This window comes from Schistocerca nitens, chromosome 8 (assembly GCF_023898315.1).
Source record: "Schistocerca nitens isolate TAMUIC-IGC-003100 chromosome 8, iqSchNite1.1, whole genome shotgun sequence".
Classification (NCBI taxonomy): Eukaryota; Metazoa; Arthropoda; class Insecta; order Orthoptera; family Acrididae; genus Schistocerca; species Schistocerca nitens.
This window is the reverse complement of record NC_064621.1, coordinates 66,512,525-66,538,390: the sequence shown is the minus strand read 5'-3', so window position 1 is coordinate 66,538,390 and position 25,866 is coordinate 66,512,525. Positions and strand designations below refer to the sequence as shown.

The window sequence follows — 25,866 nt, the reverse complement described above, 5'->3', positions numbered from 1 at the left end:
AATGTAGTCCATCAACAAAGGAGATGGCTTACAAAACACTCGTTTGACCTATACTTGAGTATTGCTCATCAGTGTGGGATCCATACCAGATCGGGTTGACAGAGGAGATAGAGAAGATCCAAAGAAGAGTGGTGTGTTTCATCACAGAGTTATTTGGTAAGCGTGATAGCATTACAGAGATGTTTAGCAAACTTAAGTGTCAGACTCTGCAAGAGAGGCACTCTGCATCATGGTGTTGCTTGCTGCACAGGTTTCGAGAGGGTGTGTTTCTGGATGAGGTATCGAATATATTGCATCCCCCTACTTATGCCTCCTGAAGAGATCATGAAAGTAAAATTAGAGGGATTCGAGCGTGCATGGAGGCTTTCCGGCAGTCATTCTTCCCGCGAACCATACGCGACTGGAACAGGAAAGGGAGGTAATGCAGTAGCACGTAAAGTGCCCTCCACCACACACCGTTGGGTGGCTTGCGGAGTATAAATGTAGATGTAGATGTAGATTACTGTATTGACATCTGTCAGGTCACTAATAGTTTGCATATCGAATGTTTGTAAAAAGAAAAACTTTCAGAGTTTCTCTTCAAAATGCAATATGAATGACATCTGTCAATGTTTAGTTCTTGTGCAATAAATAATTGAAAGTGTTCCCAGACTTTATGCACACCCTGTATTTTTAAGATGAGAATGAAATTGGTATGATATGCAGTCTCTACTGTTTCCTCACTACAGCAGTCTTTTACTGAGCAAAGAAGGTAGCAGGTCTTGCTCAATTTTATGTTCAGGTGTTCTATATGCTTATCCCATTTTGCATTGCTTTTCAACCATAATCCTAAGAATTTGGATTACGTGCTGTTATGAGGGTCATGCCAAAAGTAAGTTCTCCTATTTTTTTATAAGTACAGAACTCATGTTGCGCACAGTTATTCGGTTTTTGAACACAAAGGGCACTGCGCCAATTGAAATCCATCGCCAATTGACGGAAGCGTATGGTGAGTCATGCATGGATGTCAAAAATGTTCGTAAGTGGTGTAGAGAGATTGCAGCTGGTCAGACCGAAATTCACGATGAACATAGGAGTGTCAATTTCTGAGGAGACAGTGTTGAAGGTTGAGCAAAGCATGCATGAAGATCAGCAGATGACCCTGGATGATCTCTGGATGTTGGTTCCTGAGGTTTCCCGAAGCACCGCTCACAGAATTTTAACAGAAACATTGAACTACCGGAAGGTGTGTGCAAGATGAGTGCCACACATGCTGACTGAGGACCACATGCGGCAATGAACTGATGCTTCCTGCACATTTCTTCGCTGCCTTGCAGCCAAACAGGACAACTTTCTGGACTCAATTGTCACAGGTGACAAAACCTGGGCATACCACTTTACATCTGAGATGAAGCAACAATCACGCCGGTGGCAGCTTCCTTCTTCGCAGCATGGTGGTGGGCTGGTACGACATGGACATACAAAAACTGCCACAGCATCTACAAAAATGCATCGACAGAAATGGTGATTATTTGAAAAATAGCTAAATGTTCAAGCTGTAAACTGATGTAAACCATTGTAGAAATAAACAGGTCTACGTACTTATAAAAAAAATAGGAGACCTTACTTTTGGGATTACCATCATACAAACTGGTTTACTGGTTTATCTTTGATAAAGGTAAATGGGATGCACATATCCTTGTTTAGAGCATTGTGGAATTTTAGTGTGATAGCTCTCCCTTACATTTCAGCAGAATTATGGTGCCTTCAACAAATAAGATGGTAGTCCATTAAATTTCGGGCATGCAGCCACAAAAATAAAATTTTTATTTAATTTTTTTATTTGCGCAGCTGCATGCCCAAAATTTTTGGACTATTCATTATTCCATGAAAAGTTGAAAATGCACAATAAGATGGTATTTTGAGCATCCACATCTAATGTCAAATCATTAATAAAGAATGAACAGAAGGGGTCCCATTACTGATCGTTAAGGTAGACCGTATTTATTTAGATTATACTCTGATAATTTCATCAAAACTAGACATATTCTTCATTACAAAGTGTCTACAATCCTTATTTATACATAACTGTTCAATTCCAGTCTGCAGATTGCTTCACTTTATTTTCAGATAATCATTATTTGTTACAGTTACAGAATAGCTTGTCAATATGGAGCTGTAAGTTCTCAGTGAGTTATGACTGTGAACTCGTAATTCCATATCAAAAAGTTACTCTGTAACTACAATGAATGATTTGAAAATGGGTAAAGGCCTGAAGCCAGTTATTTGCAAATAAAGAGAAGTGCTCTGCAGACAGAAATTGGACAGTTTTGTACTTTGATAAGTTTCCAGAAATAATGTGCTTGGTGCCTACTGCTTGCTTATGAACAGTTTGGGAGGAACTTGTGGGTAATATGGAGAAAATAAGATATTTATTCCCACATGTACTCGATAGCAACTTACAGCTGTACAAACATGAATGCATGCATAATGTAAAACACAGAATACCTAACAGAAATGTAAATCAAAGAGCAACTATATCAGTATAGTTTAAAACTGTCACTGCAAGGAACATTTATGCACCACTGTACCAGGTGTACCAGTATGAATTGAGCGTTTTTTTTGTTTTTTTTTGTGAAAAAGAAACACTAATTTTGGATTGAAAAGTAAAAACATTTTATTCAAAGTACTGACCATTGCTTTCTATACATTTTGACCACCTTTCTGGCAATTTGTGGACACCACGCCAATAGAACTGTGTCCCATTGATGAAAACAAATGGTAGTCGGAAGGTGCCAAGTCTGGTGAATACGGCGGGTGGGGTAGCAACTCCCCGCCAAGTGTTTTGATTGTATCCTGAACCAGTTTTGCTTTGTGTGCAGGTGCATTGTCGTGTAAAAAAATTACTTTGCCATGTCTTCTGGCCCATTCTCGTCTTTTTTCAATCAATGCATAGTTCAAATTGATCATTTGTTGTCTGTAGCAATTAGTATTCACAGGTCCACTGGGTTTTAGAAGCTCATGATACACCACACCTTTCTGATCCCACCAATCACAGAGCATTGTCTTCTTGCCGAATCGATCTGGTTTTGCAGTCGATGTTGATGGTTGTCCCAGATTAAACCATGATTTTTCCCGTTTAGGATTCTTAAAATAAATTCATTTTTCATTGCCCGTAACAATTTGATGCAAAGTTGATTTTCTTTCATGTCTTTGAAGCAAACTTTGACAAATGGTTTTTTGGTTTTCCATCTGTCTGCCGTTCAATTCATGTGGCACCCATTTTCCACACTTTTGGATCTTTCCCATAGCTTTCAAACGGTCAGAAATTGTTTGTTGTGTAACATTTAGTATTGCTGCCATTTGTTTCTGACTCAAAGTATCTTCTTCATCCAATATTGCTTGCAATTCGGCGTCTTCGAACTTTTTTGGTGGTCTTGCACGTTCTTCGTTTCTTACATCAAAATCATTATTTATGAACCATTGAAACCATCTTTTGCATGTTGCTTCTGATAGAGCATGATCACCATATGCCTCAACAAGCATTCGATGTGACTCTGCAGCACTTTCTTTCAAATGAAAACAAAAAATTAATGCTTTCCGCAGATCATCACTTTCTGGTACAAAATTCGGCATTGTTAACATGATGAAAACATATGATGTTGTTTGTTCCATGACTTGATGTATACTAAATATCTTTGACAGATGTCATCCCAACCAAACAAAAAAAAATTAAGGCTCATTCACAACAAATGTTCACTATCGACACATTTGTATCTTAACACTCATTTCATACTGGTACACCTGGTAAATTTAGAAGGACAAAACATCTGAACAGGTTGCTACATGACTCCCCCCCCCCCCCCCCTTTATTGCTAACAATACTGCAGATTGAATTTCACACATGGTCCATCCCTTGTAACTACTTCTTTCATAACACCGAGTGGTGTGTCACATGAGTCAGTGGTTCTAACAGGGAGCAGGATAGTAATCCTCAACATTGGTCTTGGTGTCACAGTGCCTGGTTGCCTGTGGTGCTCATGGAGCACAAGAACACCTCTTGCTGCTGATTTTATATCTTCTCTGGTTTGCACTCCATGGTCATTGTAATGTCTGTTGTATCCAGAAAAGCTGGCTTGATCAAACTTGATGCGACTTGGTGGGTGTACCATTGATCATTATGTGGAAGATGTTGCTGGCCCTACTGACTACTGGATACAGTCCATCATATGGTGGCTGCAATGGCTTAGGCTCTGCATGCTTAATAACACTTGCATGCACTTGTCTAGCTCTGGAAAAATGGTAGAGTGTCTTTCCAACTGATTTCTAGACATTATTTGGTCTCAACTGGCATATATGTTGAAACTTCCTGGCAGATTAAAACTGTGTGCCCGACCGAGACTCGAACTCGGGACCTTTGCCTTTCACGGGCAAGTGCTCTACCATCTGAGCTACTGAAGCACGACTCACGCCCGGTACTCACAGCTTTACTTCTGCCAGTATCTCGTCTCCTACCTTCCAAACTTTACAGAAGCTCTCCTGCGAACCTTGCAGAACTAGCACTCCTGAAAGAAAGGATATAGCGGCTACATGGCTTAGCCACAGCCTGGGGGATGTTTCCAGAATGAGATGTTCACTTTGCAGTGGAGTGTGCGCTGATATGAAACTTCCTGGCAGATTAAAACTGTGTGCCCAACCGAGACCCGAACTCGGGACCTTTGCCTTTCACGGGCAAGTGCTCTACCATCTGAGCTACCGAAGCACGACTCACGCCCAGTACTCACAGCTTTACTTCTGCCAGTATCTCGTCTCCTACCTTCCAAACTTTACAGAAGCTCTCCTGTGAGCCTTGCAGAACTAGCACTCCTGAAAGAAAGGATATAGCGGAGACATGGCTTAGCCACAGCCTGGGGGATGTTTCCAGAATGAGATTTTCACTCTGCAGTGGAGTGTGCAAGGTTCGCAGGAGAGCTTCTGTAAAGTTTGGAAGGTAGGAGGCGAGATACTGGCAGAAGTAAAGCTGTGAGTACTGGGCGTGAGTCGTGCTTCGGTAGCTCAGATGGTAGAGCACTTGCCCGCGAAAGGCAAAGGTCCTGAGTTCGAGTCTCGGTCGGGCACACAGTTTTAATCTGCCAGGAAGTTTCATATCAGTGCACACTCTGCTGCAGAGTGAAAATCTCATTCTGGAATCATCCCCCAGGCTGTGGCTAAGCCATGTCTCCGCTATATCCTTTCTTTCAGGAATGCTAATTCTGCAAGGTTCGCAGGAGAGCTTCTGTAAAGTTTGGAAGGTAGGAGACGAGATACTGGCAGAAGTAAAGCTGTGAGTACTGGGCGTGAGTCGTGCTTCGGTAGCTCAGATGGTATAGCACTTGCCCGCGAAAGGCAAAGGTTCCGAGTTCGAGTCTCGGACAGGCCCACAATTTTAATCTGCCAGGAAGTTTCATATCAGCGCACACTCCGCTGCAGAGTGAAAATCTCATTCTGGGCATATATGTTCTTTTAATTGGGTGGCAAAGTCTGAGGCAGTGATTGTGTCATCTGCCATGCTGTGCAAAAACTCTCCAGGTAGGCATAATGTTTGTCCATATACCATTCCTACTGCTGTACTCTTCAGATCACTCTTAAATGACATTTATAGACCTAAAAGCATGACAGGCAGTGTCTCTGTCCATTTTGGTTTTGCATGACATCTCATTGGTGCTTTTAACTGCCCATAAAGATGCTCAGCTATACTGTTTGATGCAGGGTGGTACGCTATGGTGCCTTAGCACTTTGTACCTAAAAACATGGTCAATGCTCTGAAGACATAGGCTTCAAATTCTCATCCCTGATCAGTGATGATTTTCAGCAGGATTCCAAACTGGCTAATCCAGCCACAAAAAGTTGTTTGTGCTACAGTTCCTGCCGTGATGCCCTTCATTGGAAATGCGTACTTCATTGGAGATGCCTCGGGCCACTTGGTGAACCTGTCTACCACTGTGAGACAATAGCTGTAGCCTTCTGAAGCTGTGAGTGGGCCTACGATGCCAGCATGCACGTGCTCAAAATGTTGATATGGCAGAAGAAATGCCCCTAACTGTGTTTTTATATACCACCTGATTCTATTCCTCTGGCACACCACACATTGCTTTACAAACGTTCTGCAGTCATTGTGCATACCTGGCAATGACTAATCTGTAGTGCCCCTTACTCCCAGGTGTGCCAGAATGTGCATTAATGCTATTGCTTGTTCTCTGAACTGTTGTGATCCAAATGGGTATATATGTCACAATATAACTCTACATTTGCTTCAAGCAATGTCACAAGGTGTAACCTCAGTCCTTTCGATTGTTGCAATAAATCATGCAACTCACTATCAGTTTTTTGTGCATGCACAAGGGCATTGTAATCAATGGCATTTGTCACTGCTTCCACATGTGCAGTGTCATCTGCTACTGCATTCACTGTTTCTATATACAAAAGTGCATCAGCAGGAATATTCAGCATCCTTTCTACATACACAATGCTGGTCATTAACTGGCTGATATAATCTAAGTGTCACAGCTGCCTAGGTGATGTTTTCTCCAGTTTTACTTTAAAGGTGCAGATAAGCGGCTTATGATCCGTATATATGGTGATCTGCTGCCCTTCTAAAGCATGTGTGAATTTTTTCACAGCAGCGTAAGCAGTATACAGCTCATCTTCATACATTGCCCAGTGTTGCTGAGATGGTGACAACTTATGATGATAGAATGCAATGGGCTGTCAATACTGATCAATCTTTTGCTGAAGTGCAGCACCAATAGCAGTGGACAAAGCATCAACCATGAGCACAAGTGGAGCATATGTGACCGATTGTGCTAATAGGATGGCTTCTGCTATAGCTGTTTTCACAGCCTGAAACACAGTGTCTGCCTCCTTAGTCCAATGCACTCTGTGGTTAGGCTTTGTTGGGCACTTAAGTAGTTCATTCAACAGTGCAGATATCAGTGTGTGACATGAACCATTAGTAGAAATTTACAACAGCTAGGAACCATCGTAGTTCTTTGACTGTGATGGGCTGGGGGTATTTGTTTATGTCCTCTATTTTTTTCTGTGGTGGTGGGATACCCTGTGCATTCACCAAATATCCTAGATGTTGCACCTCTTTCTCACCAAAAACACACTTGGAAGGGTTAATTACTAGTCCACGTGCCTGTAAATGGTCAAATACTTGTCCAAATGCCATAAGTGCTCCTCTTCTGATGAAGACATCACTCAAAAATCATGTACGAGTACATACACACAGTAAAAATTTAAACCTTTTGTCCATAAATTGCTGGAAGTTTTGAGCTGTGATACATGGTCCAAATGGCATTCTGGTGAACTCAAACAGGCCAAATGGCATCACCACTGCTGTTTTGGGAATGTCGTCCATAGTTACAGTGATCTGATAGTATGCTCAGACTAAATCAATGGTAGAAAACATCGTCATACCGTAAACATTTGCAGAAAAGACTTCTATGTGCTGGGGACTGATCTGGGATTATACTTGCACTGAGTTGGCAATAGTCACAGCAGGGGCAGCATCCATTCTTCCTTTTAGGCACGACATGAATTGGGACTGCCCAATTGCAACTAGAAACTCTGCAGATATTTGTGATAGCATGCTGCGAAATTCCTGTTTTACCACCTTTAGCTTTTCAGATGTCAAATGTCCAGGCTGAGCATGAGTTGGCAGCCCAGGCATTGTCAAAATGTGGTGAATGGTTGTGTGTTTGACAAGTTGGAGAGTAAGCGACTGCTGAGTGATCTCTGGGTACCCTTCCACTAACTGTTTCTATGGTGTACCACCCGTGACAGTGTATACAGCTGGCGGGATGACACAACAGACTTTTCCTGGTGTATGCAGTTTAGTAGTCAAATATATTAATAGCCAATGTTGCAGACTGACAATAAGTTGTAGAAGGACAAAAAATCTGCTCCGACAATAGGCTGTGATATACAATGAAGTGCCAAAGAAACTGGTACACCTGCCTAATATTGCGTAGGGCCCCAGAGAGAAAAGTAGTGCTGAATGGAATTGACACCAAGACTCCTGCAGGACAGTCCATAAATCCGTGAGAGAATGAGGCGGTAGAGATTTCTTCTAAACAGCATGTTGCAAGGCATTCCAGATATGCTCAATAATGTTCATGTCTGGAGAGTTTGGTGGTCAGCAGAAGTCTTTAAACTCAGAAGAGTGATCCTGCAGCCACTCTGTAGCAATTCTGGATGTGTTGGGTATCGCATTGTCCTGCAGGAACTACTCATGTCCGTCAGATTGCACAATGGAAATGAATAGATGCAGCTGATCAGCCAGGATACTTACGTACGTCTCACCTGTAAAGTCATATATAGATGTATCAGGGGGCCCATATCACTCCAACTGCACACATCCCACACCATTGCGGAGCCTCCATCAGCTTGAACAATCCCCTGCTGACATGCAGGGTCTATGGATTCATGAGGTTGTCTCCATACCCGTACACGTCCATCCACTCGATACAGTTGGAAACGAGGCTCATCTGACTGGGCAACATGTTTCTAGTGATCAACAGTAAAAAGTCGGTGTTGACGAGCCGAGGCAAGGCGTAATGCTTTTTGGCTTTTTTTCATGTGGTCATCAAGCATACACAATTGAGTCTTCATCTCCAAAAGCCCATATCGATGATGTTTCATTGAATGGTTCACACGATGACATTTGTTAATGCCCCACGATTGAAATCCACAGCAATTTGCAGAGGCATTGCACTTCTGTTACATTGAATGATTCTTTTCAGTTGTTGTTGGTCCTATTTTTGTAGGATATTTTTCCAGCTGCAGTGATGCCAAATATTTAATGTTTTACCAGATTCCTGATATTCACAATGCACTCGTGAAATGATTGTATGGGAAAAACACCACTTCATCACTACCTCGGAGATGCCGTGTTCCATTGCTCATGCGCCAACTATAACACCACATTCGAACTCACTCAAATCTTGATAAGATGCCATTGTAGTGCCAGTAACCATTCTAACAACTGTGCCAGACACTTGTTGTCTTATATAGGCGTTGCTGACCATTCTGTCTGTTTACATATCTCTGTATTTGAATACATATGCCTACAGCAGTGTCTTTGGCTCTTCAGTGTATCTGCCACTGTAAATTGCCATTCAAACACATAGCATAGGCCCAGATAAGGGATAATGTCACTCGACTGTATGTTCTAATCCTGGAGTCATTAGCGACGAATAAACAGCAGTCATCACAGGTACGGTATGGTAGGTTGTTTGCTGGGTATATTGGCACTCCTGCCCCTGCATTGACCAGGTATTGTAGTTCTGTATCACGGGCCATTACAAAAAGTTCGTGCATGTTTGCAATAGAAGTTGTTGTTGCTACTAAGGTATCTGATTCATGTTTCCACTTTCAAGATGTCTCATCATTACCAAACTTCTTGCAGTACCAGCACAGGTTCTGTGTGGTCAGTTCTGTCATTTGCAATTGCAGGGAAGTTAGTGTAACCTTGGGCACTTCTGCTGATAGGTCCCCTGAGAGCGTTGGAACCACATAGGTGTATTTAGCCTCATCCGCCGACATTTGTGCAAGGACGAACTGACTTTCTAGCTGTGCAAAGCATAGTAGAGGATAACATTGCCAGAAGGGTGGGGGTTTTATCATCACCCTGTTAATTGCACTGTTGGCTGCGGTTCAGTTGTGGGTGGTGAGTCATTCATTGTCATATGGCAATGAGAGCGGTGTGGCTGGTGCGGAAATTAGAAGTGTCAATGTGGGAATAAATATTCCCACATATACTTGATAACATCCTACATTAGTACAGACATGAATGCATGCACATTTTAAAACATGGAATATCTAACAAAAATGTGAATCAAAGAGCAGCTATATCAATAGAGCTTAAAACTGTGATTGCATTTATCCAGTTTTTGAACAGACCTTGAATACTGTTCAGTACTTTTCAAGCTTTGACAACACAATCTTATAATTGACTATGTGAGTAGCTTTCAATTATTCAATAACTACTACTGTTGATTCCTGTTTCACGTCTGTCTCACTTGGCATACAATTAAAGCACCCATAAGTGCTAGTTACTGTTGACCTCTTATTTCTGGTCGACAGACACACAAACAAACAAAAACATACACACAAAATTCAAGCTTTCGCAACAAACTGTTGCCTCATCAGGAAAGAGGGGAGGAGAGGGAAAGACGAAAGGATGTGGGTTTTAAGGGAGAGGGTAAGGAGTCATTCCAATCCCGGGAGCGGAAAGACTTACCTTAGGGGGAAAAAAGGACGGGTATACACTCGCACACACACATATCCATCCACACATATACAGACACAAGCAGACACATTTAAAGACAAAGATGGGCACAGATGTCAGTCGAGGCAGAGGTGCAGAGGCAAAGATGTTGTTGAATGACGGGTAAGGAGTGAGTGGCGGCAACTTGAAATTAGCGGAGATTGAGGCCTGGTGGATAACGGGAAGAGAGGATATATTGAAGAGCAAGTTCCCATCTCCAGAGTTCGGATAAGTTGGTGTTAGTGGGAAGTATCCAGATAACCCGGACGGTGTAACACTGTGCCAAGATGTGCTGGCCGTGCACCAAGGCATGTTTAGCCACAGGGTGATCCTCATTACCAACAAACACTGTCTGCCTGTGTCCATTCATGCAAATGGACAGTTTGTTGCTGGTCATTCCCACATAGAATGCGTCACAGTGTAGGCAGGTCAGTTGGTAGATCACGTGGGTGCTTTCACACGTGGCTCTGCCTTTGATCGTGTACACCTTCCGGGTTACAGGACTGGAGTAGGTGGTGGTGGGAGGGTGCGTGGGACAGGTTTTACACTGGGGGCGGTTACAAGGGTAGGAGCCAGAGGGTAGGGAAGGTGGTTTGGGGATTTCACATGGATGAACTAAGAGGTTACGAAGGTTAGGTGGACGGCGGAAAGACACTCTTGGTGGAGTGGGGAGGATTTCATGAAGGATGGATCTCATTTCAGCGCAGGATTTGAGGAAGTCGTATCCCTGCTGGAGAGCCACATTCAGAATCTGATCCAGTCCCGGAAAGTATCCTGTCACATGTGGGGCACTTTTGTGGTTCTTCTGTGGGAGGTTCTGGGTTTGAGAGGATGAGGAAGTGGCTCTGGTTATTTGTTTCTCTACCAGGTCGGGAGGGTAGTTGCGGGATGCGAAAGCTGTAGTCAGGTTGTTGGTGTAATGCTTCAGGGATTCCGGACTGGAGCAGATTCGTTTGCCATGAAGACCTAGGCTGTAGGGAAGGGACCGTTTTATGTGGAATGGGTGGCAGCTGTCATAATGGAGGTACTGTTGCTTATTGGTGGGTTTGATGTGGACAGACGTGTGAAGCTGGCCATTGGACAGGTGGAGGTCAACATCAAGGAAAGTGGCATGGGATTTGGAGTAGGACCAGGTGAATCTGATGGAACCAAAGGAGTTGAGGTTGGAGAGGAAATTCTGGACTTCTTCTTCACTGTGAGTCCAGATCATGAAGATGTCATCAATAAATCTGTACCAACTTTGGGTTGGCAGGCCTGGGTAACCAAGAAGGCTTCCTCTAAGCGACCCATGAATAGGTTGGCATACGAAGGGGCCATCCTGGTACCCATGGCTGTTCCCTTTAATTGTTGGTATGTCTGGCCTTCAAAAGTGAAGAAGTTGTGGGTCAGGATGAAGCTGGCTAAGGTAATGAGGAAAGAGGTTTTAGGTAGGGTGGCAGGTGATCGGCGTGAAAGGAAGTGCTCCATCGCAGCGAGGCCCTGGACGTGCGGGGTATTTGTGTATAAGGAAGTGGCATCAATGGTTACAAGGATGGTTTCTGGTGGTAACGGATTGGCTAAGAATTCCAGGTGTTCGAGAAAGTGGTTGGTGTCTTTGATGAAGGATGGGAGACTGCACGTAATGGGTTGAAGGTTTTGATCTACGTAGGCAGAGATACGTTCTGTGGGGGCTTGGTAACCAGCTACAATGGGGCGGCCGGGATGATTGGGTTTGTGAATTTTAGGAAGAAGGTAGAAGTTAGGGGTGCGGGGTGTCGGTGGGGTCAGGAGGTTGATGGAGTCAGGTGAAAGGTTTTGTAGGGGGCCTAAGGTTCTGAGGATTCCTTGAAGCTCCGCCTGGACATCAGGAATGGGATTACCTTGGCAAACTTTGTATGTGGTGTTATCTGAAAGCTGACGCAGTCCCTCAGCCACATACTCCCGATGATCAAGTACCACGGTCGTGGAACCCTTGTCCGCCGGAAGAATGACGATGGACCGGTCAGCCTTCAGATCACGGATAGCCTGGGCTTCAGCAGTGGTGATGTTGGGAGTAGGATTAAGGTTTTTTAAGAAGGATTGAGAGGCAAGGCTGGAAGTCAGAAATTCCTGGAAGGTTTGGAGAGGGTGATTTTGAGGAAGAGGAGGTGGGTCCCGCTGTGACGGAGGACGGAACTGTTCCAGGCAGGGTTCAATTTTGATAGTGTCTTGGGGAGTTGGATCATTGGGGGTAGGATTAGGATCATTTTTCTTCGTGGCAAAGTGATACTTCCAGCAGAGAGTATGAGTGTTGGACAGTAAATCTTTGACGAGGGCTGTTTGGTTGAATCTGGGAGTGGGGCTGAAGGTGAGGCCTTTGGATAGGACAGAGGTTTCGGATTGGGAGAGAGGTTTGGAGGAAAGGTTAACTACTGAATTAGGGTGTTGTGGTGCCAGATTGTGTTGATTGGAATTTTGAGGTTTTGGAGGGAGTGGAGCTGGAAGTGGGAGACTGTGTAGATGGGAGAGACTGGGTTTGTGTGCATTGAGAGGTGGTTGAGGTTTGCTGGAAAGATTGTGAAGGGTGAGTGAGTTGCCTTTCCGGAGGTGGGAAACCAGGAGATTGGATAGTTTTTTGAGGTGAAGGGTGGCATGCTGTTCTAATTTGCGGTTGGCCTGTAGGAGGATGCTCTGAATAGCCAGTGTGGATGTGGGAGAGGAAAGATTGAGGACTTTTATTAAGGATAGGAGTTGACGGGTGTGTTCATTGGCTGAGTTGATGTGTAGGTGAAGGATTAGGTGGGTGAGGGCAATGGATTGTTCAGTTTGGAACTGGTATAGGGACTGATGGAAAGAAGGGTTGCAGCCAGAGATGGGAACTTTAAGTGTGAGGCCTTTGGGGGTTATGCCAAATGTCAGACAAGCCTGAGAAAATAAAATATGCGAGCATAATCTGGCTAGGGTGAAGGCATGTTTGCGGAGGGAATGTAAATAAAACTTAATGGGGTCGTTGTGGGGGTGTTGTGAGGGTGACATGGTATTAGAAGGTGGAAAGTGTAACATGAGGTTGAAATGAAAATGAAAGGTAAAAATATATGGGGAGAGATAAGGGTGAAATAGAAAGTAACTGGAGATCTGGTATGAAAAAAGGCGAAAAAGTGTTGGTTAAGTTGATCCTATGGTGAACTTGGGTTGGTAGACAGCGATGTGCATGAAGGTTAGGTGGTTGTGTTGCCGCTAAAACACGTTAAAGGACGGAGAAATTCGGGAAAATTTCAAAAAAACGTGTAAATGTATTAAAGGAGTGGTGTTGTGGTGTATGACATTGCTGATGTATTTCATAAATATTCATAGACTATTTATTTTATTCGGTGTTCTTAATTATGTTTAATTTTTTATATTATCTGGAATACCTGTGAAAAAATGGTTAAATATGTTAGCTACTGCAAAGGAGGTTAAACATGCTAGCGACTTCTTAGGAGTTCGTTACTTTTTTACTTTCTTGTGTTAATGTTATATTTTTATATGATCCTCTGTTATCACAAGTTTCTTTTTTTGTAACCATCTACATGACCTTTGTTTTATTTGTTAAATTACTTATATCTTTATGAATTATTTTTTCTGACATATAATTCAAGTGAGAAAATATTCATGCTGCACATTTTATGTAGCAGTCTCTTCTTCTTACATGAACCACTATTTCCCTTGTGAACCAACTGTTTATTTTGTTAGATTGCTGCATAAGTTCATAGAATTTTTCTATAAGCTGCACATAAAAGAGACTTTAGTCATTGATAATATTCATCTTTACTATTTACAAAAGTCTGCCAATGCTGGGGTAACTTTTCAATTCCGTGACTGCAGAAATCACATGGTTTTGAGGCTAAGAACTTGTCGAGCCATGTTTGTAGCTCATGTTCATCCAGTAAGGAAGTTATTTGAAGGCTGTTTGATAAAGGGTGTAAAATGCTGGAATCTGAAGGTGCAAAATTAGGCAAATGAGGTGGGTGGGAAATTACTTCCCAATCCAACTCCTGTGTGGTGTTTCTTGTCAGTCTAGCAGAATGCGGGCAGACATGGCCAAGGAGTAGCATTACTTCATGCAGGCTTACTGGTCATTGTCCTTGGATTGCATCTGCAAGATGTCTCAGTTGTTGACAATAAATATCAGTAGGTTCAAATGGCTCTGAGCACTATGGGACTTAACTTCTAAGGTCATCAGTCCCCTAGAACTTAGAACTACTTAAACCAAACTAACCTAAGGACATCACACACATCCATGCCCGAGGCAGGATTCGAACCTGTGACCGTAGCGGCCGCGCGGTTCCAGACTGTAGCGCCTTTAACTGCTTGGCCACCACGGCCGGCAAATATCAGTAGGGGTGGTTACACCACAGGGAAGCAATTCATAGCACACCACCCTGCTGCTGTTCCACCAGATGCGTAACAATACTTTTTGTGGATGCATGCAGGTCTTTGTAAGGGCAGTTGTTGCTTTGTTTGGGCCCAACCATTGCTTTCTTTTCCTTGTGTTAACACAAAGACACCATTTCTCAACACCAGTAACAATACAGGGTAGAAATGGTCAGAGCCAATTGATGATGAGCAAGGAGAGATGCATCTATGGTCACCCTTTGATTTTTGTGATGTAGTACCCTTACACTCAGTTATTGAATCTTCCTCATTTCATACAATGGTGGAATGATAACAGTTCATCACATTTTCCAGGTCTTGAGTACAGTGAGATGGATCATTGTGGATTAATGTGTTTAAAGGTCTTCATCAAACCTTGAAAGTCTTCCCGAACGAGGAGAGTCAGTAATGTCAAAATGATCCTCCTCAAAATGAGAAAACCATTTCCTTGCCATACTCTATCCTTCCAGTGGCATTATCCCCATACACAGTGCAAATATTTATACTGCCTCCACTGCTGTTAGCCCTCAGCTGAACTCAGACTGAAGGATATATTGGAAATGTTCAGATTTTTCCACTTGGCACTCCATTTTCTAGTCTCTTCAGCTCCACTCACTATCTCCAAATGACAAAATGGTGACACATAAATTCAAATAGCAACAGTGAAGTACAAATAAAAAATTACAATCAATAAATAAACCTATGCCAAAAAGAATACTAACATGCAAAACAAAAACACTATGAAATAATCCCCCATCAACCTAATAAACTGCTCCTTATGGTTATAATTTTCTGTGGCAATGCAATTTGAAAGTAACAACTTAATATATTAATAAAGGTGTTACATTATTCATTTAGGTTATTAAGTTCATAAACCTGTTACCCCTTTTTTTTGTTTAGTAAGCCATTGGACTGTTTTATATGTTATCCTAATTATAGTATCTACATGTGGTGCTTAAAGATAATAAATTGCCACAAAAGCTACAGTGATAATTTTTAGTGAAATGCTGTATAAACTGTCCATGACTAGAAACAAATGTAAAGCTGATACAGAAATGTCTTTCACTCTCTTTTACTCAGGTAGCAGCATTTACTTCATTTAATTTGTAGGATGTAGCAATGTTCCAAAGGGACATTTGTTTCTACTTTCTTATAAAAAGTCAGTCTTTTAAGTCTCCACAAGTTATCAAATTGCTTTTAATTTCAATTACTTCTTAGTAATGATTACAATTTATTTAGGAAAGGTTCAAAATTTCCTGATGGTGATTGGTAATCTATAGCAGTAATAAAGTTGAACTTAGTAATTTTTATAGCTGCAGTCTGACAGTCCTTTTTGGCATTCATTTGAGTTAAGTGAGATAGGATAATGAAATCTATATTTTCAATATGAATCAGGACAGACTGCTAGTCACCACAACTCACACGATGAGGCATTGGCAGGCAGGCCTTGGTCCAGTACCTGTTCCAGGTATCCTCCTGCTACCATCTACTCCAGTCCTGTGACTGGCATTTATCACACCATGAAAGACAGGACAACCTGTGAAAGTTGCCATGTGGTCTACCAATTTAGCTGCAACCAGTGTGCTGCCTTCTATGTGGGTACAGCCAGTAACAAACTGTCAGTCCACATGAACAACCATTGCTAAACTATGGTGAAGAGACAACTAGACCACCCACTTGCATACTGCACAGCATGATATGGTTGACTTCAGCTACTGCTTCAAATTTGTGCCATTTATATTCTTCCCACCAACACCAGCATTTGTGGATTTCACAGGTCGGAACTCTCCCTGTAACACATCTATTATTCCCATAACTACCTAGCCTCAACATTCACTAGTACTATCATCCACCTCGAACATCACATATGCCTTCTATCTCCACAAAGGTCACTTGCATAATCCTTTTCTCCTTCACTTCCTCTGGCCCTCCCCCTCTCCCATTAGCACAGCCTCCCAATGCTGTGCCTAGCAGCCCACCATCCTGTCTCCAATACAACACTTAATACTCCTACAGGCAGAACTACATCATCTTCCCCCACCTCTACCCTGCTACCCCCCCCCACCCTGCTATCCCTCCCCCTTCCCACCCAACACGTCTTCTGTACCATCACTGCTCACCACAATCGGACCTCAGCACTCAGAGACAACAGTGGCAATGTGTGTGTATGTGTTTCTACATCTGAAGAAAGGTTATGTCTGATAGCTTAATATTATCTGACAATCTACTGTTAAACTTACCCGTCCATCACTCAACGCCACCTCTCTGTGGTGAGTAGCAATATATCGTAGTTCATGTTGTTGTTATTCCGTCCCAGATTTTCCATTGCTTAAAATCTGTATTCACTAAATATATAAATCACCATCCAACCCTGCTTCTGTGCTTAATTTTATTCCTACAACAGTGAAAAGACAAAATGAAATTAGTTATTTTTGCATGTTGAATTAGTTCAGAGTTAAGCCAGCAATCAGAAATGCATATTACTGATATATCCTTTAGCTCACCTGTTAGTAGTGCTTTAATTTCATCAATCATACAAGGGAGTGGTTCAGTCTGACACGTCAAAACTTATCCGGGAATTTTTCACAGAGGAAAGATACACCAAAAGAAATTTACTGTCAAAATTTTAGCTGTTAAGGCACACTGCAAGTACTTAAAAAAACCACTTATAACAATGGTTTATACAGCTCATCCTGCCTTAACATGCAAATTGGCGAATAAGCAGACACAGCCGTACCAATAGAACATAGCACCATCTCATGCAAAGACCAAAGTGCAAGCACATGAATTTTAAGCATGTAAACCATACCTGAAATGCTGCATATCATCAATTTTTTGTGCAACATGCAATTCATAGTGACAGCTAAACTTGTTACTCAAGGAAAGATAATCAAGGCAGCATATGATGTTACATTACAGATGACTTCCATAAATCGAGACTTTAATTTGTCGGCCCGATGACAGAAAAATTAATGGATTCAGGCACTTCACAGCAATTACTAATTTTATTTAGGCAGGATTAGCATAAAGTAAGAAATGGCCATGCCTGTTGATCTGCATACTGTGCTGTGTTCCAGGCATACTTGATCAGATTGTTAAAACACGGTGATGCAAACTGACAATGTGCAGAGGACTCAAGTTTAACAAGACTGCTCCACTGATAAATTGGAAATAACAAAAACCTATTAGAAGTTGTATTGTGCAACAGTTTTCTAAAAAAAGAAAGCTTTACACTGTCAGATAATTTCTTTATCATCAGTCTGAATCACACTATTAATTCGGGTGGAATGCGAATTATATTAAGTCTTTTTGTCCTCTTACAGACTGAGATGTCATTATGTCCAGATCAAGAGACCAACAAAAGCAGTGAATTATTTTCTGAATCTGGTAAGAAGATATTCAAGATCTAATGTTGAAAATAATTCTCTCCCGTTTTTCCAGATTTTGCTATGTCAGTTACAAGATTATTGGAACTAAACAATATTTTTTATATTTTTTGGTCCTAATTTGCCTTGAGGTTCCTGAAGACAGATATAAAGCTGTGTAAATAGTAATCCACTGATACTTATCACTGGCATTATTGTATGCAAATATGTTGTAGCATTCATTGACTGCACAAATGGCTGTCTCTTTACTCAAAATGATAAAATGCAGCTCATGCACAGTTTTTGCATGAAATATAACTGACTGGCTTTAAACACAGCATGTTAGGGGGTAACAAAGAGCTTGATCTTCACATCAGCTACAAATTTCTCTATAGTATTACCTATTAATCACATCTCCTTCACACATTGACTTGAAGGGAACTTTGTAATTTTGCAACTTCCTATTCCACATAATTTCCTGAATCTGTTTAAACAGGTTGCAAAACCCTGAAAATGACTAATATTCATTTCACTTGCAATTCACAATGTGCAGTCTCATAGATCTCTCTCGGTAAAGGTGTGTTAATTCTCACAAGCAATCCTAAATCTTTCAAATAGTTTTTCTTTCACACTTGTGTGAGTTTCACTTTGGTGTATATTTCAAACTTGTGTAAATATTTATTCTATTTATACAATTCACGATCAGTAATTATGAAACAAAACGGGCTTTGCACACCAATTAATTTCATGCATTTTCTCTCTTCTTCATTTAACCAAAAACTTTAGAGCCTCTTCTTTGCCATTGAGAGTTATTACCTGTACATGTTTTATTTGGGCTAGGAATGTACTGCATTTTTGTTCTGGACTTTAATTAGCTCAACAATCATCATTCAAACCACAATTTATGGACTTGTCAGAGTTATTTCCTATATCTTCTACTGTCTCCGCAATTTCTAATGAAATGTCCACATCATATGAATGAATGTCCAATAAATTAACTAATAAATGACACATATGTAGGTCCTCAGTGGAAGTTACGTAAAACACTGGAACCTGCATAAAGACAAATGCTATTAGCAAGCATATATGAAGAAAACAAAAAGAAAATTGTTTTATCTCTACTGTTAACCTTACTGACACTGTAAAGGCAACAGCTAATTATTATGGATATTAAATGAGTAACAAATTCAAATAAATAAAAACTGTAAACAGTTCAAATGGCTCTGAACACTATGGGACTTAACATCTATGGTCATCAGTCCCCTAGAACTTAGAACTACTTAAACCTAACTAACCTAAGGACAGCACACAACACCCAGCCATCACGAGGCAGAGAAAATCCCTGACCCCGCCGGGAATCAAACCCGGGAACCCGGGCGTGGGAAGCGAGAACGCTACCGCACGACCACGAGATGCGGGCTGTAAACAGTTGTGTCAGAGAAATTATGAGTGGAAACTGAAATTCACTGTACAAATCATGATTGCATTGTGCCATTTTGTCTCTTTACTGATGTACTATCAATTGAGGATACATGCCCACCATTTTGTGCAAGTGCTGTCTGCTACAGCTATGGAAGGGCTGCCCCTGGTGGACTATTGATCTGGCAATTTTCAGAGGTTTTTTTTTATTTTTATTTTTATTTATTTATTTTTATTTTTTTTTTAATAGTTGCAGTGTATCTTAGCAGCTAAAACTTTAACTTGTGTTTCCTTTGGTGTATTCTTCTTGTAAAAAAATTTATGCGGCATGATATTACCATTTCGGATTGACTATGCAGGGTTTGTACATCATGGTGATACATTTTTTAAGTCGGTTTCATTCACAAGTTGGTAGCTGTATGTCCTGTTTACAGCAGCACATACCTCTAGTTTATATTCAGATCACTAGTATACTGCTTTTTCTCTCTTCTTCCTATTCGCACTCCAGTTCATAGATGTATGTATGCTCTTGCTTTGTTTTGGCACTGTCAGTTTATAGTCTTTTTTGACCAATCTCTTTCTAATAACCAGAGTGTTGTTGCTGTATTTGTTGGTTTGAAATTTTGCTTGCCAGCTGTGTTTCTGATTCTTCCTTTTTGCTTGTTTATTCTCACATACTGACCCCTAATTGTCTGTCTGTTCTTGTTTGGTTCTTTCACTTCACGATGCTGGTTATTTTATTTGTTTGTCCATTTATTACTCTACTTATTTTTTATTTTTTTTAATTTTGACCATATGTATCAAACAGATAAGCCTATTTCAAATCTGAATGTTGTCTCAGTTGTTCAGGTATAGACGTTGAACTTTATATTTGTTTCTTTCCAGCCATTCCATTTCAAAATTTACAGTCTGTCTCTTCCTACACACGTTTGCAGCAATACTGATTTTTTTCTCTGATGAATAATTAGCAGACCTGTTTTGTTGTTGTTGTGAGGATCATATCTGAGAGCTACTGGATGAGTTATTACATCCGTTTTGGGTGTTAGTTTCAATAAGCATTTCAGATAGCCCACTGTGTTCCTCTGAAACACTTCCTAATGCTCATCAGTGTCATTTGAGCAACCACTAACTGTTAATATATTGTTCAATGAGAGGGTTTGATTAATTGGTCCACATTTTAACAGCTTCTTTGACTGGGGCACCAGATTTTATAATACTTTGTGTGGAGAACCGATTAGTTGTCTATAGTAATTTTCTATGTGAAATTGGCAATCACAGATAGAGGGTAATATAAAGGAAATAGCATGTCATTTGACCATTTGTGTTGACGTCATTAGTAATTAATTTTCACCCCATTGTTACACAGAATGCCAAATAGCCTTCCCTATTTATCTGTTTCAGTGCCATGAATTCTAAGTCTTGACTTTAAACCCCAATCTTTTACTTTCTGTTTCCCTTATGTATCTTTAATGTATTCATTAACCTAATTTTGCTTTTCATATTTCAATGTCTTTGCACAAATTTTTCCTTCCTATTTCCTTTTAAATTATCATAAAGGACACTCCTAAAATCACAACAGTGATGTTTGTTTTTAAATGTGTCTGACTGTACAATAATTTCAGCAAATATTGTTATTATGAATGCTTTCACATGTTATTACTCCAATCAATGATGTAATACACTAGATTTTTACTCTGGTATGTAAGTTGCGAGTATAGCATAAGTATATATTTTGTTGTACATTTATAGGGACAGATGCTAAATTGCTGTCAAATGTATACTTTACATCTACACCTAATTAATGATGTCTTACGTATTTCAGGGACTCGCTTATTGTGGCCATATCAAACATACTGACGTCATTCTTTGCTGGCCTGGTCATTTTTTCTGTGATTGGATTCCTTGCTCATGAGTTGAATGTGGAAGTAAAAAAAGTTGTGGATCAGGGTGCAGGGCTAGCCTTCATTGTTTATCCAGAAGTGGTGACACACTTACCTGTCTCACCTTTGTGGTCCTTGCTTTTCTTTGTGATGTTACTTACACTGGGCCTCGACTCACAGGTATGAGACTTTTGCAGTTGTTCTGCTCTTGTCTGTGTGTATCTTAAATGTATTATTAGCGTATTATTTCTCATGACTCACAGTCAATGTTTCTCTGTATTAGTATCTTGAGGAGCACTGCTGAGAAACTTACACTTCTGCATAAAAAAGTCATTTTCATTTTTTTTTTTTAATTTCCTGCCCTTGAGATCATCATTTTGCCTTTAAGTTCCTGTAATTTTTTTTACTGATTTGACTGTGGTTCTTGGTGAAATGTTGTAAATAATTATACAAGAAAAGACACATTTTTCCATGTGTTTCACAAAATTGTGTTTTATTTTACATGACTTAGGTTTTGGGTTATGGGTTCATTTTCTAATGTCACTGTTTCAGTTATGTTGTATGTATCACCTAATATGAATGAATCAAATAATCTGTAACCATCAAATAAGTTAATTAGTGTTTCAAGATAAACCAAAATGTTACAATATGAATGTAGAAATATATTACAACCCCCTATATATCACTCCTGTGTGGACAGTAAAGTTGGGCACTGAGGTGTTTGAGCAATTATTCTTCCTGTGCTCCATCGGTGAATGAAATGGGAAGAAGCCCAATAACTGGTAGATCTGCTATGGGAAATACCCTCTGCCACACACGTCACAGTAGTGTACAGAGTATTGATGTAAATGTAGGTACAACAAAGAATTTAAGTGTTGATATGAGACATTGTTGGAGTACTGTGTGGTAGTTTATAGGTAAAATATAGTGTTTCTAACTACACAGTGTTGGCAGTACTATTGAACAGAGAGTTGTGGTTGTTTCAGGAATTTTCACATTATTCAAGGATAGTGTTTCATACAAATTACATGGGACTGAGATAAAACGTAGTTCTCCTTTAGATATTTTGGCAAATCCAGACGTGGTGAGATAGCAGTGGCTGTTAAGTTTTTCAGCAGCAGTTCTGGGTGACCCTTCCAAAAAGGTCTGAAAGTATATCTCCTCTTGCTCATGAATAGTACAGTATTTTGACATGTATGGAATATTTTTGGTTGCTGTCCAAACAATAATGCGCAGAGTTGGAGTCTGTCTTTTTATGTTCCTCTGTTCTCTTGGTATGGGTATGTTTGGGCTGATTGTGAGTATAATTTTGTTGTCAGCAACCATTTTTAAGGGTCCTTCAATGTCTCAGATAAATTGTTTATGTAGGCCAAGCCAAGACCAGGAGCAGATCAAGCAAGGAAAAGTGAGGGACACTGTATTTCATGTTTCCGAACACTGAATTTAGTATTTTCCCTGATATATCATTTGTTAGTGTAACACTTTGTTTTCTTGTTAAGACAGGACCCCATATATGTAAGGGGACTGCCTTTAGTTTCCATAGCACCATTTTATGATCTACCCAATCAAAGCTATTGGCTAGATCATGGAAAATGACAGCAGAATATTTTACCTTGTTTAGTTCTCCTGTAACTGGGCGAATATTTTATCTTGTTTGGTTCTCCTGTAACTGGGCACGTGATATCATAAGTTGTTTTTGTAGAAGTGCAAGGTATTGTTAAAATATTATTTTCAGAGAGGTGGTTCAATATTCTGTTGTAAGCTTTCTTCATATCAATTTCCGATGATACAGGAAGGAGTGAGATGGGCCTTTAATTAGAGATCTGTTGCTTTTATAAATGAAAGTTACCAACACATATTTCAATCATTCAGGAAATATGCTTTGACTCAATTATAGAGATAACTCTCAAAGGGCATATTTTTTAGGACTTTGATTGAAGTACCGTCATGCCAAGAACAGTAACTACTTCTTAGTGACATAAAGTTTTCTGTGCTCTAATTAACAAATAATTTAATGAAACTGATGTCTGGTGGTGGAGTATATGATGCCTGTTTGTAAATGTTTTAACAGATCTCCTTTTGATGACCATCCTTTGACCATGTGTTTTCATGTACTTTTTAGTAAGAATTCATTGAATTTAATAATCAACACTTTAAATATAGTCTCATCTGTCTCACTAGTACTGTCATCAGTGAGTTGAATATCATTCACCTCATCAGATTTATTCATTTTGTAGCTAGTAACACTCCAAATTGTCTTTTGCTTTGTTTTTAGTATGTGCACTGCACATGTTTTTTGCATTTTTGATGACACAGTGACGGATTTTGCAGTACTACTTGTAGTAATTTTAAGTCTAGACTAGGGTCAGTCATTGGTAATAAATTAACCTCTCCCTTCCTGGCACAGAATACGTTGATTCTAGATTTTAGCCGCCATTTCTTTTAGCTTTCACACTAATTGACTGTGGATGATTTTAAAGGGAAACAGGATTAATAGTGTGTAAGAATTTTGTCGTCTACTGTGTGCTGTTGGTAAAATTTTTCCCATTTTTCAACTTGTAAATACTTGCAGAGTAGTCTGTGTCAGTGTATACCTTTCTGTGATATAACAGTAATGTTATAAAAAGCCAAGACAGCTACTCATCAGAGGAGATGTTGAGTCGCAGACAGGCATAACCAAAAGACCATTCATTAAAATGTTAAAGTTTTGGCCAAAAGGCCTTCTTCTGAAGCCAAAAACACTCACATTTACACGAGCACAACCTACACAGATATGGCCACTGTCTCTGGCCATTGTGGCCACACTGCCTGTGATATTTTAATTTTTCCCTTATTAGTTCAACTTCATTGATGGGAGTGCTTCGTTGATGTCATTTGACCACCATGGTCAGATAAAACATTTATTATGGGTACATCTATTTCATGGAACACAGTTGAATTTAGAAATAAATTGGCAATTGCCATTGCGTATGTGTTCATATTCTTGCTGGGAATGTTTCTGTGAGGTGCAAACTGAAGCTGCACACCATTAACTCAATTTGCCCTAGGTCATAACTATCGAAGATGAAATTATTGTTGAAATCTCCACATACAACTACTTCTACTAAGGCTTATTAGTACTGTCTGTGATTTGTCAGTAAAGTCTTAAACATTTTGCACTGGGGACCTTAGAATGTTGATCTGCTATCTGATAAGTTTGAAAGTGTATTACTCAAGTACAGCACCCGAAGACCTGTTCAGTGCAGTTATTTTTAGATCTGTCATCTGGGTTTTATTCCACTCTTTCTCCATGTTATTCTTACAGCAATGTGATACTAACTTGTATCCATCTTGATACATCTGCTCATTTTTTGTGGCTTCCAAATGTGCACTTATTGATAACAAAAAGTTGTTTTTCTTTGCATAACAGACAATACAAGCCATTCAAATTAGAATTTCACTACATATAACTTAATCCAATAATTTTTTTATTTATTATGTCAAGTAATGTTTGACTTATTTAGACAATTGGCACTAAAATTCACTAGTACCCTTGTACCACATTCTGACTCATTCCACAGTTCTCTCTCTCTCTCTCTCTCTCTCTCTCTCTCTCTCTCTCTCTCTCACACACACACACACACACACACACACACACACACTCCCCCCCCCCCCCCCTCACCACCACCACCACCTCCCTTAAACTACATCTTGTGACATATTTCACATAGGTAACCTTTATGCTTATGCCAATTTTTATTCAATTTAACCTGAAAGCGAATCATTAATGTGCTCATAAATTTATGATCAATAAGCATTTGGAAACAGAACTGGAATATTATTTCTAATGACTGAGGTGAACATCATTAGCTCACTATAAACTATTCCAACCATTAAGCAAAATAAGTGTTCACTGACAGATTTCCCATTGACTGAGTCCCTTCTGGCAGCTGGATTGAAAACTTCTTATCAGGCTTCTTATTGCCTCTCTGCTAGGTGCCACTCCTAGAATTGCTCTGTTACTAATTGTCTATTCTATGTTATCTCCTTCATTTTGGTATTCTATGTAATCATTTTGTCTGTATGATTTTTGAATTCATTGATTATCTAAATGGTGCACATTTCTATTACTAAGTTGCAAATGTTGTTTAAAGTCCTCATTCAGCCTGTGTTGATGATATAAAATATGATGATAGGAATTTTCAGCAAACAAGGTGACATTTAAGGAATTCGAAGTTCCATCAGTCTGCATTTATTTTATCAATAGTTCTGATATGACAATCAACCTCAATTTGACATTGCCCAATAGTAAAAAATGATAGGTCAGTAGCCAGTGCTTCCCAAATCTGTCCTGTGATACCCTGGGCTGGTGCAAAAATGAAGACAGACAGAGATTATGAATAAAAATCAATTAAATAATGTTGATGATCCATTGTAAAGTATATACCATGCAGTTCTGAATATTCAATAATTAATGTGGAACAGGAATAAGGATAGATATATTCAATCTGATTCCACAATTTTAGAAGTTGTGTAGAGAAAAGTAAGCTCCTTCATCTTATTA

At 40.1% G+C, this 25,866-nt stretch overlaps 1 protein-coding gene across 1 annotated transcript in view; it reads left to right on the top strand.

Moving 5' to 3' along the window:
- The window catches only part of LOC126199389 (sodium- and chloride-dependent glycine transporter 1), a 629,023-nt gene that overhangs the window by 527,659 nt on the left and 75,498 nt on the right, over positions 1 to 25,866 (top strand). Inside the window, exon 8 of the mRNA XM_049936308.1 lies at positions 21,266 to 21,503. Within this exon, the coding sequence (XP_049792265.1) occupies positions 21,266 to 21,503 (238 nt within the window). The remainder of the gene's footprint in view (positions 1 to 21,265; positions 21,504 to 25,866) is intronic.